At 33.9% G+C, this 20915-nt stretch overlaps 1 protein-coding gene across 5 annotated transcripts; it reads right to left on the bottom strand.

Annotated features, from left to right (window-relative positions):
- Window positions 1-253: 253 nt before the first annotated feature.
- LOC128546242 (P-selectin-like) lies at window positions 254-20578 on the bottom strand. 5 transcript variants are annotated; one of them, XM_053546415.1, is made up of 18 exons: window positions 20441-20578; window positions 19834-20002; window positions 19427-19548; window positions 17711-17842; window positions 16892-17101; window positions 16584-16754; window positions 15400-15573; window positions 14884-15054; window positions 14437-14610; window positions 13684-13851; window positions 13177-13350; window positions 9821-9985; window positions 8211-8384; window positions 6130-6297; window positions 5625-5798; window positions 4122-4289; window positions 979-1152; window positions 257-632 (listed from the first exon to the last, which is right to left on the bottom strand). In XM_053546415.1, exons 1-18 carry the CDS (start codon window positions 20556-20558, stop codon window positions 427-429), a joined length of 3012 nt encoding a protein of 1003 aa, XP_053402390.1. In that variant the 5' UTR covers window positions 20559-20578; the 3' UTR covers window positions 257-426. The 5 variants fall into 5 exon arrangements, with proteins under 5 accessions (XP_053402394.1, XP_053402392.1, XP_053402393.1 ...); XM_053546417.1 differs by lacking the exon at window positions 15400-15573 and having other exon boundaries at window positions 255-632; XM_053546416.1 differs by lacking the exon at window positions 17711-17842.
- Between the last annotated feature and the right edge of the window lie 337 nt (window positions 20579-20915).

Genomic DNA, 20915 nt, shown 5'->3' with positions numbered 1-20915 from the left:
GGCGGCCATCTTGGCGGCCATTTTGAATTTCAGATGCCATGTTGATTTTGACGCTGGGGTCTCGATCAATAATTTAGCGTATGGTTTCAAACAATCAACATGCAAAGTGATTTGCTTGTAGAACAATCTGAACGATTTTTTGCATTATCACTCTAACTATTTCAAACGTTTGGAAATAAGAAAGATGAATATTTTGACCATGCATCGGGTATTACAAGCGGAAACTGATTTTCTATAATTTGACTTAGAGGTTTTAACCGCGATGACACTGTTTCAAACATTGCCTGGATTTTATAAAGACAAACATTTTGACATCAATGTGAGGCCTTTGACCTAGTAACTTAGGTTATGCTCTCTTCAGGTCAGTGCATCGCGGGGTATAAAAACAGGTCATTAAATTTCCGACAAAATGTGTATTGATACGTATTAATATATTCGACAACATATAATTTCTACGCACTTACGTATACATAACTCCGTCGGATGCCACATGTAATCATTTCTGCAGATAGCCACTGAGGTTGTATTGACATAACCTTGATTACACGTTACAGAGCAAGTCTCGCCAACCATTTTCTTGCAGTTTCCTGTAACCTTTCCATTAGACAGTGAACTGTCCTTGCACTCTGATACTGAAATATACAACTACTTCGAACCATCATGCGCTTTTATTGTTTAATTTAAAACATCGTATTTCACGTGTTAAACTATTGTTTCGCATATTACCGAATTTTCATGGCCAGTAATGCTCAAAATGACTTTTGGGGAGAACCGTTTACTGATGTTGTTAGAACTCGTGATTCAACCCTTTTGCTACTTTTAGTATCATTAAATGTAAATACATATATATTATTGTACATGTTCAAAAAGGAGCAATAAAATATGTTTAAATCAAGTCGGATATTTGAAATTTAAGCAAATTTGCGAGTTAAACGCGTGCGAAATATGTAAAGTTTCGACATCATTTAGACTTATTACCAAGACAAAGTTCTTCCGAAGCGTTCCACTGTCCACTGTTGTTACATGTGATACTTTGATAAAGTTCGTTTGCAGTAAAGTCTGCATTACATTTAAAGGTGCATTTTGCTCCTATGGAAAAATCGCAGGTTCCTGTGATTTCTCCGTCTGGAACTGTAGTAGGACACTTCACAACTAAAATGTAAACGAGAAAACAATAAGAACTGACTTAATTACCCACTATGTACCCTACCCGGATAATCCTAACTCTGTTCAGCGACCCTAACTCAGTGCCAACATGGCTGACAGAAAGTGATGTATGTAGTTAATTTCCTTGTCTTTTTTCATATTTTTATGTTAGTATAAAATGTTAGCGTAAAATTTTTGATAGCCATAACATCCTGTATTGATAACATGTTTTGTGAATTAAATTTTTCAATTGACAAGTCACATTATGTGGCTTGAAGTCATTAAAATGTACTCAAAGAAGTCTTCAAAATGAACATGTTTTGTGTTTCTAACTGTTTTAAAGTACCAGAAATTGCAATAAGACCTTACTTATCAACTGTATTAGTTCAATAAACATCTCTTTGACAATGTTTAACAGTATCAAAGTTTGAAAATCATTTTTATAGCTTAAAAACTGTATTGATTATAAGGTGGGTTTAGATTTGCGGATAATTCCTGACTGGTATAGGAAACAGTGCTGGATAAATACGAACTTAGAATGGATAAATACCTAACCAAACGAAAACATAGCTGTTCGTCTGTGCTTTATGTATGAACTATAGATGCTAGAAGTTATTTGACCCAACCACCCAAGCAGGGATGTGGGATTCCTATGTCTAAATTGTCCAACTCGTGATTTTTTGCCGGCGGACACGTGCATTTTTCATTCTGTGTGTCCGCGAACAAGCAGACTTTTTCAGGTAAAAAGTGCGAAAACAAAAAAAATATCATTTAGATTGTGTGTTGCTTCAAATGGATGGAGGTGATAAAGATAATTTAATGTATAAAATCCGTGATGTACTTGCCGAGAGCCTCTCGACTGCTGCAGTTTTAGAAAAAAAATGTACATCTGTGTCTTTAAGCATCACTTTCCATGATCTGATTGGTTCTTTGGCTAGGTCTCGCACACACTGTAACTCGGTGACTATGATAAAAAAATCAGAAACGTAAACAACTTGAAAAAGTATTTCAACAAGTTTGTTAGTAGAATTCCAACTGCTGAGACAATAAGTCACTGTCAAAGGAAATATGGGAGTCAGTAGTCAGCCAAATGAAAATCAAAAGCACACAGAGATCGCAAGTATGACTAAAACAAGTCGGAACGTTTTAAGAGTCTTTCTCTAAATTCATCTGGCATTGCGTGGACAGTGTTTCGGGCATGGCATCAAAAGATCCCGAACCCTGCTTACACGATTTCAGACATTTATAAAACTTTAAAAGACAAATATTTTAACAGCTTATTTTTCACCACAGTTACTGTGTTATGCTTTTCTTTTCAATATCCTAAATAAAGAACTCTCCAGTCTATTTGCAGTTTCATGAAGGTTTAATATTAGAAATCCGAGTGAGTGAAATTTGACTATGTACAAGTGGATTTTTAAGTGTCCGTGGACAAGTGAAAAATGTACTGATTTCCACACCCCTGCCCTGTCAGTCCATACATCAACCCCCCACCCCCACCCCATACACACACTATTCTTTCCTACTTACCGTCTGAAAAATATCATATTTGATAATTAATCATAAATCTAATCCCATTTAAACAATATCAAAATATTCCATTGGTACCTCTATAAAATCTCTTACACTATAAGATTTACAAAAATTGAAACAAAGGCAATTCTTCTGAAACAGTGTATGTGAGAGGGAGATGGAGGGAGAGAGGGTTGGCGGTTAAGAACTTCGAACATCTGTGGTATTTAATAATTTCTTATATATTTATATAATAATTTTGACTTTTATATTGAATTATTTTCGGAGATTTATCCAGATTTTTGCAAACATTGCTATTTGCATAATATTAGAATAATGAAAAAATATTTGACTGTAGTGGGCATACATATATATGTAAAATCTTGTAAAATTAATGACAAAATTTGAAGACAATACCGCTTATAAAGTACAATAATCAGACCATGTACATGTCACTTAGGTGTTTATCCTTCCCACGAGTTCGTGTAAATTCGGTTTTTATCCATTCCTCATGTAAAATGAGTTCGGTTTTTATCAACTTGAAGTTAGGTTTTTATCCCTTTTCTAGCTGTCAGTACATTTGAACATGTATTTTGTCAACATCTAGTGGGTTAACAACATCGTGTAAACGGACCTATAAAGCAGTGTATTTTTGCTTTCAAACAACAAAATAGTAGAGACATCAAAATCATATAAGTATTTTTTAAGATATTTTTTGTAAAATTTCATTGAAAAGTTGGTCTTGTTCGTCGGTATTCCACCTGAAAACACAAGGGTTGATATATTTAACATGATACATTTTGAAATAAATATACACTTGATCAATGGAGATAGATATAACAACCGAAACATTCCTTTATACATCGAAATTACACAGAACACAAAGTTGTATCGGCTTTACATCCGCCATGTTGGCACTGAGTCAGGGTCGCTGAATAGAGTCAAGATTATCCGGGTACATAGTGTGAATTATTTCCCATGAAATAATCCATCATAAATATGGTCTTTACATATGCAGTAAAGCAGAAATCTGTGATAAAGGTATCATAAATACTTAATAGACTAAACTTTTATATCTATATACGTATGGGGTTATCACCACACATATCAGGCAGGTGTCCGCGTTGATTATTGCTACAGCTTAAGCGTAAAATGTCATATCTTCTTTTAAAACGTAAACAGGATTTTCTTGGGGAGGGGGTTGGGGAGGGTTAACGCGCCGTTTTTCAACCCGTATTTCAGTCATGTAACGGCTGGAAGTTAACTTAACCAGTGTTCCTGGATTCTGTACTAGTACAAACCTGCTCTCCGCAAGTAAACTGTTATGTATATATAAGATAAATAAAGGACGGTGTCTGATTTATCATCACAGGCATACGTATTATACAAATTCAGAAAACAAAACTGACTTTATAAAACAAGTATGTAGATGATAAAGAACGAACCTATTCCATTTTACATACCCTTACAAGACTCCCTAGGATGCCACATTTTGTCGCTTTTGCAGACAACAAAGTTAGTTGTATTTGCATAACCGTTGTCGCACTGGAACTCACAAACGTCACCAATTGCTTTAGAACAAGTTCCTATTATGTTTCCATTGGAGAGGAAACTGTCCTCACATACAGAAACTACAAAACATATCACCATAGAAGCGTTTGTTATATCATTATACTAAACAAACAGTAACCTTTTTCACAGGCAGAGCACAAAATACAAAACAGCTTGTGGAAATAGCTCATATACTGAATAAAAGTGCTATGTACCCCGATTTCAACGACTATTGAATGCATTTATAATTGGGAAAATAAATAAAACTGCCAGGGGATACATCGAAACCGACGAAATTATTCAGGAAAAAGGTATGTAAAGAGTTGTACTAAAATTAGGTATCCAAACTGTCAAAATATCCTACGCGTATGCGCATCTATATTTTCGACTGAAAATATAAAAAAAAACTCATTTTGTTTCTAGTTCACTGTAATTTGTGCAACAAGAAAACATGCGTTTATAAGATACATTTCCTAAACTAAAAGACACATCTTACCTTGATTCTTAATCTGCATTTAAAAAGAGACAATAAATCAGTAGATGGGTCGTAAGTTTAAAACAGGACTTGAGTTCCTAAAAGTAATATAAGCTATGTCTAGTCAATAAGTGTAAGTAAAATAAGTGTAAAATCAGTTGCGAAAGAAGATGAATGTCTGAAATTAAAATGATCGAACAAATGCTATTGGCTTAAAAGCGCGTAACTCCGAGACAATAGTTGACAGTATGAACTTTTGGACGGATGATAAATGTTCCTTCTCAGCAAAAATAATGAATGAAATAATTTAACGGGTGTGAAACTGTATTTAGACCCTTGTCATCACTTATAATAAGAGATGATAGTTTTACGTTTTACCTGATAACAAATACAGTTTACATTACATTTACCTTTGCGTTTTACATGATTATTGATAATACGCTATTCATTCTACAGAGACGTCGATATTTATTTAAATAACTGATGAAGTTAAAGAGAAGTAAGTCAATTTTTAGTTCAGTTATCGTTTCTTTATTTGAAAGATTCATTTTGATTTACAAACAATAATTTCAAGTCTTTTGAAATATTGTACTTGAAGCAATTGGTATAATAGATAGTGTTTACAAGTTATGTTGTAAGACTGTACAATCAAAGGTTCTGTTACAATTTCTAGAACACATTGCATTGCATGATCTTTAATAACCTGTATTCATACTCGGTAAATAATTTCTAAATATATATATTTATGTTATGTATTTAGAACTGTAAGACCCTTTTATCATCAAAACATAAGAAGACATCCGACAGTAACTGAATTTGGCTAAGATCCATAGCAGGAATGAGAAAATAGAAATTAAGTAAAGCATGAAAAAAAGTTAAAATATTATGAAATATATATATGAACAGAAGAAGTAACAGATTTATGCAGATAGATGCTTACTTCTGCAGAGATCAGTTGAAACAGGACTCCATCCATCGGCCTGGCATTTAATTTCCAAGTCTTTTACACTTGGAGTATAATATTCATTACACCTGTATTTGCAAGATGTACCAACTGTTCTTGCACATCCTGGATCCAAACGACCATTTTCAATTTCATCACTACATGTTAATGCTGAAAAACAGAATAGATAATATCAATTTACAGTGTGCTTTTCATTCGTAATGTTTACACTTTTAAACTACATAGCAACTACACGAAAATTGTGCAAACATTTGTTGCCTGATACATGTGTTGCTACAAGTAAATCGTGCAAAGTTATTTCTTAACATTTTACTCATGATAGTAATGGATAGAATATAAGCACCATATAAACATCAAAGACATATTCAGATTGATTTTACACAATAAGGACCTAAATTATAAATTCTAAATGTTTCTCTTTTTTGGCTTAAAATTAAGATTTTTTATTGTTAAAACATGTAAATAATGTAATTTAACGTACCTGTACACGAGTCAGAAGGATGCCATGTACTGTCATCCTGGCAAACGACTTTGTCGGTTGTATTTACGTAACCTTTATCACACTGTACCATACACGTCTCGCCAATTTTACTTGTGCATTGTCCCATTGTTATCCCATTTCTTAGAGATTTGTCCTCACATACTGATTCTGTAGAATGACATATTGCCACAAGGGCAAAATTTAAGTTATCGGACCCGATAAAAGAAATCGGCAAATTCCGTCGAATTACATAATTTCGTAACTATCCTTCTTCTAAATTTTGTTGTATCTGACACTTGCGGAAAACATTGAATCAGATGTACATTATCGCTTATTATTACGGATACATTGCCTCAAAATGATAAAGGGGTAAAAAGGATACCACATTTTATAACAATTATTTTAAAATTGCTACCATCTGGAAGAAAATATTTGCGTTTTCTGACAACAAGCAGTCCTAAATATATGTTATAGAAAGGGTCCGTCTTATATTTTTTGTTTCCATCATGTCTCATTGTTTATTATCAAAGCTGAGTCTCTTTTCAATTTGCCCGTTAAATGTATGTTATAAAGATGTTTTATATACAAATATGCTGAAATCATACCTCTTATTGCGAAATTATCTCAAATTTCCACAGCATATGATATGATAAAAACTTAAAAGTCTGCGTCAATATATATTTTGTAGATGCCGAAATTTGACATAAGTTACTTTAACAGCGATTTGTTATCCCCCGACGAAGTCGGAGGAATATAGTTTTGGCGTTGTCCGTCCATCCGTCTTTCCGTCCGTCCCTCCGGAGCCATATCTAAGAAGTGGATGGAAATATTTAAATAAAACTTCATATACCTGTTCACCACTATCAGGTTATGCGGCCCGTCCAGTTTCAGTCAGATTGTCGTAGTAACACCAGAGTTATGGCCCTTAGAAGTTTCTTGTGTTAACTATAAAGGGTACTATAAATATGGCAATTTCTGTTTCATAACTTGTGATGTATTTGACCTAGAACTATAAAACTTAAATTGAAATTAAGATAACCATTATATGGTTAAGCAGACATAATTTCGTCCGGATTTTATTAATTTCAGAGTTTGTACATAACAAACCAACCAATTGGTTTTGTTTGTTTGTTTTGTGTTTTAACGCAGTGTTTCAACAGTATTTCAGTCATGTAACGGCGGGCAGTTAACCTAACCAGCGTTCCTGGATTCTGTACCAGTACAAACCTGTTCTCCGCAAGTAACTGCCAACTTCCCCACATGAATTATCAGAGGTGGAGGACGAAAGATTTCATACACAATGTCTTTTATCAAAGCGTCACGGAGAAAATAAGCCCCGCCCGAGGATCGAACTCGCGACCCCGCGATTTTTAGACCGACGCTCTCCCTACTGAGCTAAGCGAGCGGGCTCTAACTAATTGGTAGAATTTCATTAAACTTCTTTCATTTTTTTCCATGAACATTTATTATAAACATGTGAATATTTATCAACATGCAAAGTTGTACCGTTAACCCCCCCCCCCCCCCTCACCCCCCTCACACACACCCCCTCCCTCAAATTTGTTTTTCCATCACTTCTTTTTTAAATGTTCAAACCTTCAACATCCACCTCAACCCCGCCACCAGCCATGTTCAAGATATCTTACTTGACTGTGCTCTCTTAAGGACATATGTTCTTTTAAGTTCAAATGTATATGTTAAACAGCAACACTTGGTGCCAAACTACTCAAAGACATTGTTTCGTTCTACTTACACTTCAAGCTCTCATTTCGTATAACTCAACTCCATTTAATTTTTAAAGCTATTTTTTTACAGTAAACATATTCCATTCAAAATAATTTCATTAGTCAGGATCAACATAACATACATTTATCATGTACACTTAAGATATTCATTTTCTATTAAATTGATTTTGACAAAATTAAATGAAATTAGTTGCTTCTTAGTAACATCCTTAACTTTTTGCCGGATATACTTTTTTTGCCATTACTCACCACAAACCCTTTCGGCGGGGGATACCAATTCATCGAATTTGCTTGTTTGACTTGTTTTACAACTAATTTTACTAAACTGAAATTTACCTTTGCAAAGTTCAGTTGTAACCGGATTCCATCCAGTAGCCTGGCAGGTAATCAGCTTCGTTGCGATGCTTGGCTTAAAATATCTGTTACAGCTGAACTGACACGAAGAACCGATCGTCCTTGTGCATCCATCTTCTAATGCTCCATTTTCAATTTGATCGCTGCACTTGTAAGCTACTCAAGAACAAAATTCTATCATCATAATGTTATTTTGTACATGGATATAAATTATGCAATATTTATTATTATATGTGCTTAAATGACATTTTCCTAAGAATGAACATGAAAGGCTCTTAGTGTTTAATTGAGTTCCAAGCAGAATTTAATAATGAAAATCGCTGTAGATATACAGTTAGAGCATTTAGAAAATAAGTTGGAAAGCTCTGTTGAGCGTAGTCAGGCAATAGAAATGTGTTTTATAGTGATAGTAATTACTGATGCTTTTATATACGCATGTTATCTGTTTAAACATATGCAAAAGACCATCCATAAGAAAGTATGTCATTTTTAACATTCGATAATTGCTTTATTTAATGGACTGTGTTTTTACCATAACCTGTTCTATCAACTACGATCTGGACAGTCAACATCCTAAATAAAGTTAAACCTTAAAAGCAACTTAACATGGATCATGCATTTTGTCCTGAGTTCGATAAAGGTACTAATTCTGAGTTTTAAAGGTGGAGCCAAAAATATGGTTTTACTGTTTCTATGATGAAAATTATACATAATTTGTATAAAAACAAAAAACAGTTATAAAATAAAACTGAAATTTAGAAGATTCAGTCCTCAACGTTTACTTGATTTCTTAAAATATTGTAGCATTTTTTAATATTAGCTAGTTCAAGTAGCGAAGGTTATAAGCCAAACTATATTTCTGCAGAATGAATTATATATTCAGGTGTATAAAACTTACAAGAAAACAAATTAGCCATTGATGAAGGCATGACCTGAATCTATTCACTTGTCAACTTGTAAAATTAACTATAATACCTGAATGTAGGAAATCATTGAAGACACAAGCACAGTAGTCAAATAGGAAAAGGCATAGTCAGGCAACGCAGTCAACAATACAGCACTTCATGTAGGGAAGGTGCAAAAGAAAACAAACACAGAAGTCGACATGACATTTAGTCGGCAATACAGCACATCATTTAAGAACAGAGAATAATAAATAACCACAAATAGTCAACAGGAAAAGAAACAATCAAGAAATGAAACAAAGCATCACGACAGCACTTCATGTCGGGAAATAGCAAACAACCAGGCACAGAAGTCCAATAAAGAAAGTCAAAATAACTGAACGCAACAACCAACACAACCTTTCATGCAGGGAAATAGTAGTAAGATACGGAAACGCAGCAGTGAACCACACACAGTCAAAAAAGACGGAGTGCAAAAACAAGGAAAGAAGTCAAACAGGAAACGCAGCAGCCCACGATCGCAGCCACTAATGAAGCACTTCATGTATGGCAAGAGTAGAAATACAAACACTGAAGTCCAACAGACAACCCCATAAAGACATTTATCCGCCCCAAAGAATATATTACTAGGTCGTACTTAGACATAAGAAAAACACAAGTGATCTGGTATTTTTGATATACGAGTACCTGTACATGCGTCCCTCGGATGCCATATGTCATCTAAACAAACGGCTACATCTGTTGTATTTACAAAACCTGGCTCACATTGAAACTTGCACGTGGTACCAACTTTACTTGAGCATTTTTCTACGATATTTCCATTAGCCAGGGAACTATTCGCACATATAGATTCTGAAAGACAATATGGATACTTTAGAAGTTTCCAAACGAGTATTACACTCACCAGATATATTTTAAGCAGATAATGGAGAAAATTCCGTAAGATTCTTTATTTCATTCAATGTATAGTTATTAATATAATACAATGATTTCCAATGTTTTATAATAAAAGCATAAAGAAATAAAACTAAATATCTTTGTTCGTTTTCTTGTCACATTGCTACAAGCTGACAAGCTTAGTACTATTTTGCTTAATATACAACAAGTTATATGAATATAGAAAACAAGACACAGCATGTTTACTCGAAATAGAAACGATACATCTTTAAAAGTCCTCAAAGTGCCAAGGATACAAATAAGTTTAACACATCGAAGTTTGGCCTTTGCTACCTACATATGTAAGAAATGAATCATGTTTTGATGTTAGTGACAATACACCTGCACAACAGCTGGTCCCAAAGTATTGCTGGATTCTCTATTGTTTTTGGAAACTCTAAAAATACCGTCCAAGTTTCAGTTTCTCTGGGTAGTTGTTAATCGAGGTCTGCGTTATTGTAGGTTGACAAAATTTTACTTGAATTGTTACTGTTTACTCCTTATTCAATTTTGAGTTATTTTGTTTAAAAAGAATAGTGTTTGTTACATGACATACTATCTTCAAATTAAATGGGACACTGCTTACGATTTTGTTTTGGGAATGCTACATTACATTCATAGAAACGTGACTAATAATACAAGGCCCTTGTCCCCCTAATTAAACGGGTGCATTTTAATTCGTAGCCGTAATCACTGTCATTGAGTAAAATAAATATCGAAATCAGCTTTGTGTTAGATCTACCCGTGTATGTTAATGGTTTAATTTAGTTAGATAACTCGGTCAAAGTGCAGTTTAGGGACTTGACAGATTTTACAAGAAATGCCATCTGGAGTTCAGCTTCGATCCATAAAGTATTGTGTATGAGTGCACAGCCCGTTGCGTATGACCGTAATTTGTTAACAAATAGTACATATAGATTTAGAGCTAATATTTAATTACAGGAGAAAACGACAGATATTCAGAAGATAATCAGTCTTAAAAAAAGTTTTTATGTAATGCATTATATTACAAGCGTCTATCCATATAGTACAGTGTCATTGTAGTTGTTTTTCAAATAACCGCTACATCCGCGAATAAATATTGCAAAATCAAATTGATTTATGTAAATGTTCTTTGAAATTTTATTCATATATATTCAGAAGATAATCAGTCTTAAAAAAAGTTTTTATGTAATGCATTATATTACAAGCGTCTATCCATATAGTACAGTGTCATTGTAGTTGTTTTTCAAATAACCGCTACATCCGCGAATAAATATTGCAAAATCAAACTGATTTATGTAAATGTTCTTTGAAATTTTATTCATATAAATAAATCTGTTAACATTAATTATGATGGGTTAAAACGGATCTTACTTTTTAAAATGCATGTGCCTAAACATTTCAGACTAAGCATCATGTATCTTTAAACAAAAACAAAAGGAATAAAACTAATCTGATAAGATATCTAGATCTTAATATAAACTGTCAGGCTTGCAACGGTGAACTAAAGCAGAATGTTTATTGTGCCTCTTTTCTTGAGCAATTTTCCAAAACTTGATTCCTCGAAAACTCTTATATTTATATGTACATATGTTTTATGCGTATAAAATATCTGGCATTTGTATTTTGATAACTTACGAGATTTTCAGATTTTCCTAAACCCGTGCCTACTCGAGTTACCGGCCTTCGACTATATGATAACCAGTGATGTAAATAGAACATCATACGTTTTTCGGCTGGTTAACAAAAAGTTAAGAATTCCCGATTTAGAAATCCTGACAATTACATGTAGTACTGCAGACATTTAAGTCTTGTCATCATGGAAAACAAACTGTAAAAAGTTAAATTATTTGGATCCGACACGTCTTAAGATAAGATTGCAAAGAGGTATTGTAAATTTTAAGATGCATGAAATGATTTAAAATTTAAATATATTAGTTTTCAACGTGCATGAACGTTTCGTTACGTCAAACATATATTTGTTCAAAAGCGTAACCAATTTGCATCAGGAAGGTGAAATAAATGGCGAAGTATAGAAGATATTGCTAGTTTGAATAATTATTTCCATTATATATTAGATTTCAAAGTACACTTCTCGTAATTATGTTCAAAGATGTATTAATGTATTTGAAAATTTAGTCCTATCTTTGATTTTGAAGCTTAAAGTCATATTGTCACTTCTTTAAGTTTTCTTCTTTTTTTTCTGTTTATAAGATGCTGGACAAAATTATTCTACACTTTTATTCTTTCTAAATATAAGACAATGCCTCATACTATATTTCATTCTGACGAACACTTAGGGTGATTAAAGGACTTAAAGGTGTCAGATCTACAAAAAGGTAACATTTTGGTGCCTTATCACCCATGTCTTTTTGGTATCGTTTAAAATAGATGTGTCTGCTAAACAGGAAGTAGTACATAAGATGCCCATAAATAATATATATGAATCCCTACAATATTTTGACAACGAAATAATAATTCTTACACTATAACAACTGGATTTCTGTTTAAATATTACTGAAAATTATAAGGTAAAATAAATGTTACATTATATTTTTGTAATGTAATTTATATTTTCTTTTGCAGTAGACAAAACACTTTCAAATGATACCAAAATTATGGGATTTTACCAGGCATCAATATTTGATATATTTTAAAAGCACTGTTAAATACAACTAGCTTATTTATGGATCGGATACCTTAAGTATTTCAATATGATTTTTACTTTCGAGTTTATAGACAAAATGATTTTGATAAGGTATTCCGTTGTCAATAAGTACATGTAACATTGAACCGAACTGTCACTACTGTCTGCATGAAATTGAAAAAAACTTTTCAAACATTTCTGGCAACCTTTAAGATAATGTATAGCTTATATCTAAATAAGACCATTTTACAAATTTGCTTGATCAAACATATTGCATATCAATCATATTTTGTTACTTTATTTGTGCACATAAGAACATAAGTGAACAGGAGCGAGCTGCGACTTGGCCGATAGATACCTCAATCCACCAGAAACTGTATGGAAGCATTGAGGATCTACGGCAAACCAGAAGTTTCATCAAGGCTACTGGTCTGACAGTGTAGTCGCGTACAAGAAGAAGAAGAAGAAGTCCAGATACCTTTACAAAGAACGGAGGAATCTGGATTCCATCCGTCAGCTTGACAGGTAGTTCGCCTGTCACTGAATGTTGGAGATAGGTATGTGTTACACCTGTAGGTGCACGTTTCACCTAGCGTCCTTGCACAGTCCTCATCCAGTTTACCATTTTCAATTGTATCACTACATTTAAATGCTGAAAAACAAAAACAATGGCAGTATTGATATACCTTTCTTGTTTTTAAGTGGCTATGTAAATACTCACAAAATGTTAAAATGCAAAATGAGTTAAATCAAGTCTTACAATGGCAGCAGGAAAACGTCAAAACTTATAACTGTAGAATTCTTAAACACACACCATGAAAGATCTGTTAAAGCCTTAGATAATAAAAGAAAAACTTTTAACATATACTTGCAAAGATAATATTTAACCACAATGAAATAAAGCAATCGGCCGCAAACTACTAGCTGGTACTGAGACTTTAAGAAAATAAACCATAATTATATAAACCCAGACTTTTTTATATACCGGCGCATAGATCCTTTGGATGCCATACACGATCATCTAAACAAACGGCTACATTTGTTGTGTTGACAAAACCTTGGTTACATCGAAACGTGCACGTGTCACCAAGTTTACCCAAGCATTTTCCTGTGATATTTCCATTTGCCAGCGAATTATTTTCACACACAGATTCTGAAAGACACAGGGATACTGCTTTAAATTGGTATTATAGATATATATATACTAGTGGCTCACAAAAACACAAATCTGGTCAACAGCTCCATAATACTGTTTATTCTTTATCATTATCAACCCATTGTTTCCATAATTGACAATGATATAAGTAATGAGACTAAATACAGATGTGATTTTCTTACCGGTGTTCTACACGCCGACAAGTTATTAGATGCTTTTGCTGAGTATATAGAGAATAATGCGAATATAGCAAAGGAATACCATTATTTTAACTCGAAATAAACGGTAAATTAATGAAAGATTCGAAAGTAGCGCGGACATGAGATGACCTTCTACTGGTAACTTTTAATTCACATATAGGCACAGTATACATCTATAACACTGTATAATTTGATCCAAGTTAAGCAATACAGCTGAAAAAAAAACTGGTCTATCATTTGTTTTATTGGAAATTCTAAGAATACTGTCCAGTGTTAGGTACGTCAGAGGAGATGTAGGGCACTGTCTGTGTAATTGTAATTTGACAAACAGATATAGTACTGGTGCCATTTTTAATTAATATGTGAAAACAAGTCTAGATACCTTTACAAAGAGCGGAGGAATCTGGATTCCATCTGTCAGCTTGACAGGTAGTTTGTCTGTCACTGAATGTTGGAGAAAAGTATTTGTTACACCTGTACGTGCACGTTTCACCAAGAGTTCTTGCACAGCCCTTATCCAGTTTACCATTTTCAATTGTATCACTACATTTATATGCTGGAAAGCAATTAAATGGTTTTATTGCTATAATCATGTTTTTATAAATCCTTTTAAGTATGTTGTTTCAACATGTATGAAATATAAATATTCACATCAAATAAAATGATTTCTTACCTAGGAAGAAAAAAGCATTCGACTATTTCAAATTAATAGTTCTATGCTAGAATTCATTACTAGTATCCAATCTCAATAAGGCTTTGTCAAACAAAAAATACATTAATGAAACTAGTTATACATTTTTCAAATGTTTGAATATAACGTTAAACGTACGCGTGCAAACACCATTTTCTGGTACATCGTATGTTCCATTTTCTGTGCAGACAACTTTTTCCCTCGTCATAACGAAACCGTCATTGCATTCATAATTGCATTTGTCACCAATTTTTCTTTGGCAGTCTCGACTTAGTTTTCCATTGTTAATAGTACCTGGACATTTGATCTCTGAATATAAATTATCGTCTTCATACAATTAAAACAATCCATCTGATAAGAAAGAGTGTCTTTACACTATTCAATATAACAAACCTCTAAATTTGTGTAGGGTCATAACTGGCAGCTATAATCACGCAAAACGCTCACTGACTGTCTTAAGCTGATGTTTTTTTTTTACTGTTCGCACTAGAGGCTCACTGTCTTTGACTAGCTTACCAATAATCTAGCTTCATCATTTTACTGTTGTGAATTTACAAAAGTTCTGTTTCTATACATCCTAAAAATTGACTAAAATAAACGTAAGGTTTTCACATGCAATAAGGTACAGAAAGGATTAAGTACAATAATGTTTACCAAGGCAGACGTTGTCTGCTGCATCCCATTGTCCGGTGCTATTACACGTTATTTTAAGAAGGGAGCTGACTGCTTTAAAACCACAATTACATTTGAACTCGCATGTTTCTCCATTTGTTTGGTTACATGTTCCAGTAATTTCTCCATTAGGTATTGTTGACGGACATTTTACCACTGCAAAAAAATCAAAGAATCAAAGGATAACTCTTTTTCCAATTTGATGACTAACTTGGAATTCAGTTTTATAAATAATAAAAAAAATGCCGTTAAGTGTTAGAAATTCTTTCACATATGGAAACGGATCTGTAATGATAGTTCGTAATATCATATTGTATTTTCCGTATGCATGTTTGACTTTCACAGTAAACGCTTTTTGCTGGTGGGAGCTACATTTGTGTAGGGTCTTAACAGGGGTTGACAGTATTTTACTTACTTACCAATAATTTAGCTTCATCATTTAACTTTAGTGAACTTACAAAAGTTCTATTTCTATATATCCTAAACACTGACTTAAATAAAGCGTACATTATATTCGTAAGGTTTTCACATGCAACAAGGTATAAAAAAGTTTCAGTGGATAACTCTGATTCCAATTTGATGACTGTCTTGAAATTAAGTGTTATAAAAAATAAACAAAGGTCGTTAAGTGTTAGAAATTCTTTCACATATGAAAACGGATCTGTAATGATATTTCGTAATATCATATTGTATTTTCCGTATGCATGTTTGACTTTCACAGCTTGAATGTAAAGGCTTGTGCTGGCGGGGGCATTACTTTTAGACGTGGAATACTTAATGAGCATATGATAATACGTTTTCGCACCCCATTACGGGAACTAAAACACAACGAACCTAAGTAAAAGGTGTTACATAAAAGCGTCAGACAAATATTGTTTAATTTAATCTTGCATATCGAGTGCCTTCTGTGCGTGTAATCAATTCTAACAATATTTCGTACAAGAAATATAAAATGAAGATGATTGATGTTTTCATAGAATATGCGACAAAATATATTTTCTGCTTACATGGTTGTGTTCTTAAATACAGTATGCACAAATTTCAAATGCTTTTAAAGACGATTTGAACGGAAAAAGCAGATTTCTTTACACTCTACGCATTTTATGCTCCAACTATACCTCAAACAAGATACTAAGGATTGGAAACATATCAGATATAATAAATACCTGCACAGAATTCACTTTCCGGAATATGATACGTTCCGTTATTGGTACAAACGACAATTTCCGAAGTCTTTGTAAACCCCTTATTACACTGGTAATCACATGTCCGGCCCACTTCTCGTGTACAATTTGAATCAAGCTGGCCGTTGTCAATAACAGTTGGACATCTTAATTCTGAAGCAACAGGTTAAAGGAAGTGACAAATAGTGTGACCCTTACATGAGAGGCTTATACTCTCTAACCTGGAGTAAGAAAAAATACGAGATCTTTTAAAGATACATAATGCATCAAAGCATAGTTAATTTCTATACCTTTACAGAGCGTTTCTGACTCCAGATCCCATCCCACATACGTGCATGTTAAAACGGTGTCAAAAATTGGCACGAAATTGGCTGAACACCTATATCTGCATTTGCTGTGAAGGTATCGTAGACAAGATCTGCGGAACGTAACATCAACCTCAACTTTTTTGCCCCCACTTAGTAATACTGTCTGCTGAATAAGATCTGTACACTGGTAAACTGAAACGAAGATTGATTTAAAGTAAACATACGATTACCTAGGTAACAGTTCAAACGACAGGCAACATTCAAAGAATCAAGCCGCCCGTACAACATTTCTTATGTAAAAAATGGAGCTTGTAAAATGTATACCTTGTACACATTATAAGTAAGCAAGCTAATGAATTTATAAATACTCAAAAGTTGCACACATATTTTAATACAATATAGCACACTCAAAAAGCATATTATAGTCCGCTAGCTCAATAGGGGGAGCGCAGATCTGCAGACCGCGGGGTCGTGAGTTCGAGACCCGAGCGAGGTATATGCTCTTCGTGACGTTTTGATAAAAGATATTATGTCTGACATCATTTACCCACCACCGTGGATTCATATGGGGAAGTTGGTAGTTACTTGCAGAAACCAAGTTTTTACTGGCATTGAATTCCAGGATAACACTAGTTCGGATAACTGCCCGCCGTTACATAACTAAAACCTGTTGGAAAGCGACGTTTAACCCAAAACAAACAAACACAAAAATTAAGGGTTTTCGATAAAAACGCAATATAAGTACTCTTAAATCAGCCTGATGAATTTTGAAAAATAGCTATCATTTTAGAGCTTACATACCGTTGGAGCAAGTTCGACCGTCGGCTTTAAGCGCAATCCATGGTTCACATGCACATGATCTACCAATATGAGTCGGCAAACATATTGTACTACAGTCTCCACGACCATTGCGAGCTTTACATGCATTACTGACTGCAATAAGACAATACGTATCTTCCTGTGTTTTATCAGGTTTTATATTGTGCCACCCGAAGACAGAAAATGGATTTTCAGGGATTTTATCCATTTAGAAAAGAACAATTGTCATCTTGTCACGTACCGTTAGAAAGCTGGCAAGAATGTACCGGTCATCATGACAGTCAATATGCTAATAAATTTATTACAGACTAATGTTTTATTGAAAACAAACATGTAATTCGGTGTTACGTTACCTCTAAGTCTTAGGCTTGAATCTTTACCCTGTTTTATTTCTAAAATGGACCGGCCCATCATTCAATTTGGGTAGTACCACTTATAAGGGATTTCACTGACTTTACTGACTGAATAGCGAACAGTGCAGACCATGATCAGCCTGCAGATCTTGGTCTGCAATGGTCGCAAAGGCAAAATCACTTGCCGACAGCAGGCTAAAGATTAAGTTGCCGTGACTTCTTGGAAAAGAAAATATTATTCGTATAGTTATAACCATCATGCACATTAAAAAAAAAAGAAGTATACACTTTTATCTGATGACTGGAAATTCTAAATAAATTAATTAGAATCTAATATATTATTTACAAAAATGTAATTCGGAATTACGCTATCTTTTAGTCTTCAGTCTTTAAGTTGGCGTAACATCTTCGAAAGAAAATAAACAAGAGCTTGGCCAAGCGAGGCAATATACGCCCGAAGTGTTACATCAGAGGATGGGAACAAGAACTTGACTGTTGAAGCCAAAAGGACAGGAACAACAAATAGAAGAAATTCCAAAAAAAGTTCTAACTCCACAAAATAATCCTTACCAGGTACAGGTATGTAAAAAAACACCTAAAATGGGAAGTACCAGCCATGCTGTGCCACAGAAATGTGGTCCCGGTTTTTCCCAACGGCCAATAATAAAAAGGTTTCAAAATAAGCTACATTTTTTGTATTTATAGCAACATAAAAGGAAGTAATTCATATATTTTTATTGTAAGTGATCAAAAAGGGATCTGCCAAATAAAAACATAAGTACTGCAATGCCGAGCAATATATACAAAGCAAAGTCATATATGAGATTTGACCGCTAAGTTTGACCTTGACCTTGAAGTGAGTCATCCGAAACATGCGCTGTGCCAGTCGACTCGGTGTTGTGAACATTTGTGCCAAGTTTCCTTGAAATCCTTCAAGCAGTTCAAGAGTTACAGAGCTGACACGAAACAAACTGATATGAATTTTGATCCCGAAGTATGACCTTGACCTTGAAGCAAGACATCAAAATACATACGCTCTGTACGTCGTCTTGGTGTGGTGAACATTTGTGACAAGTTTCTTTGAAATCCTTCGAGGGTTTCAAGAGTTACAGAGCGGACACGAAATTACTAACGAACGAACGGACCGACGGACAGACGGACAACGGGGGTGTAACATAACACGTCCCTTCGGGCGTATAAAATATTATCCGTATCCCATCATGTACATTAAAAATTAAGAAAAGTACACATTATTTTCTAATGACTAGAAATTCTGTGTTTGACTTTAATGTCCTTTTTGAAATTGTACGTAAAACATTTTTAAAAACGCTTTTACTAATTATACCTGGTTGTACATTTTTGTTTGTGCTGCTGTATAATGCGATCGTATAAAGATTTCCTAGGCCCGGATTCTGTCCTACTACAGTCCTGGTGTACGGTGGTTTCAACTCCACACGAACGACATGACTTAAATATATAAAGGTATAAAACTCAATGTAAACGTTTTATAATCAATTTGTAAATGTTTGGAATGTATCATTACATGTTGTTTGTATTTACTGTTAAGAAAATTCTGAACTAAATTATTCTGATATTTTCTACTAAAGTAAACCGGCATCAATTATTCAGATGAAATGTTCAATATAAAAGGATTTTTGTTTCACTTTGTTGTTATGAATAGTACCCATTTCAAGAAGCATATAAGAAAGAAGGAAGCTAAGACACAAAGTGAATATTCATTACATCACGTACTCTTTTCTAAGTGCGGAATAATACAAATATTTTCCATCTGTGACAAGGTCTTTGATTTCCTCGAATAGATATGTTCCCGTCATGTTCACTATAGTAACACAGTCTTCTCCATCAAGATCACAACGCTGTATTGTATCGTACTTTGAATCAGACCAGTATAGATGGTCATCTATAATTAAAGACTGTTATACTGCATGTCCGATTCACAGACAAACACGAAGTTTATCTTCACTCTCCCTAAGAATTTGCTTTTGATAATTTTCATCAGGCTGTAATGGTTCAAATTTAAAACTTTTGCTTTGTTGGAAAATATGATTTATCTCAGAAAATCTAAATGTGTTAATTTACTAATAAGAGTATATCCAAATCATAACTGAATGTACTAAATTACGGCAATACTTTTAGATATGCAACGTAAAACCACTTCCAAAGGTGACAGACATAAATTGTGGGCAGTCAAAAAGTACGGTATACATGCAAACTACTCATTACATAATTACACAGGGTTTTTACTACCAGAGACAATGATACACATCAATACAGTCACTAGGTATTAGGTTGTACCTTCAAATCACACAAATGGACAAAATTAAGGGTGGTAACTCACTAATAAAGTCGATTGCTAGACCTTCTGCTTCTGCAACATGGTTTCCCTTGATTAGCTCAACGCTATATTTCCCATCCATGTCTGCACGGCCCACATATTTATAGCTTGTGTAGTACATAAATCTGAATTGGTTTATGATTGTAAATTTGAATAATTGCATTTACTTATATACGATCATTACTTGTAAGAAGGTGAATGCTTAATACCAACTAAGCGCAGTTCCTCATAATTATTCGAGTATATTCTACGAGAATGGGAATGCAAAATACGACTGCATGTAATTTCTCATGTAAGAGCATTTCTTTTAAGAATGTGACTACTAAATACGACTAAGTGCAGATGTTCGTATACCAGTATGCTATATAAGAAGGTGGATTTCGAAATTTTCAAAGTAATGATCTGAGCTGAACAAATAGGACCACGACCATTTCTCGGAGATCAAATACTCTGACTTTGTTTGTAGTATTAACAATAA

Source organism: Mercenaria mercenaria, chromosome 6 (assembly GCF_021730395.1).
Source record: "Mercenaria mercenaria strain notata chromosome 6, MADL_Memer_1, whole genome shotgun sequence".
NCBI lineage: Eukaryota > Metazoa > Mollusca > Bivalvia > Venerida > Veneridae > Mercenaria > Mercenaria mercenaria.
The sequence above is the reverse complement of the archived record's forward strand: the minus strand, read 5'-3'. Positions and strand labels throughout refer to the sequence as shown.

Excerpts from the sequence above, each read along its gene's own strand:
- LOC128546242 (XM_053546415.1), bottom strand. The coding sequence starts at position 20,558 with ATGTACTACACAAGCTATAAATATGTGGGCCGTGCAGACATGGATGGG. Across the intron at positions 17,843-19,426 it reads AAACAAAAATGTACAACCAG|TCAGTAATGCATGTAAAGCT; the intron begins GTATAATTAGTA and ends GTCTTATTGCAG. Across the intron at positions 633-978 it reads TTCGGAAGAACTTTGTCTTG|TATCAGAGTGCAAGGACAGT; the intron begins GTAATAAGTCTA and ends TGTATATTTCAG.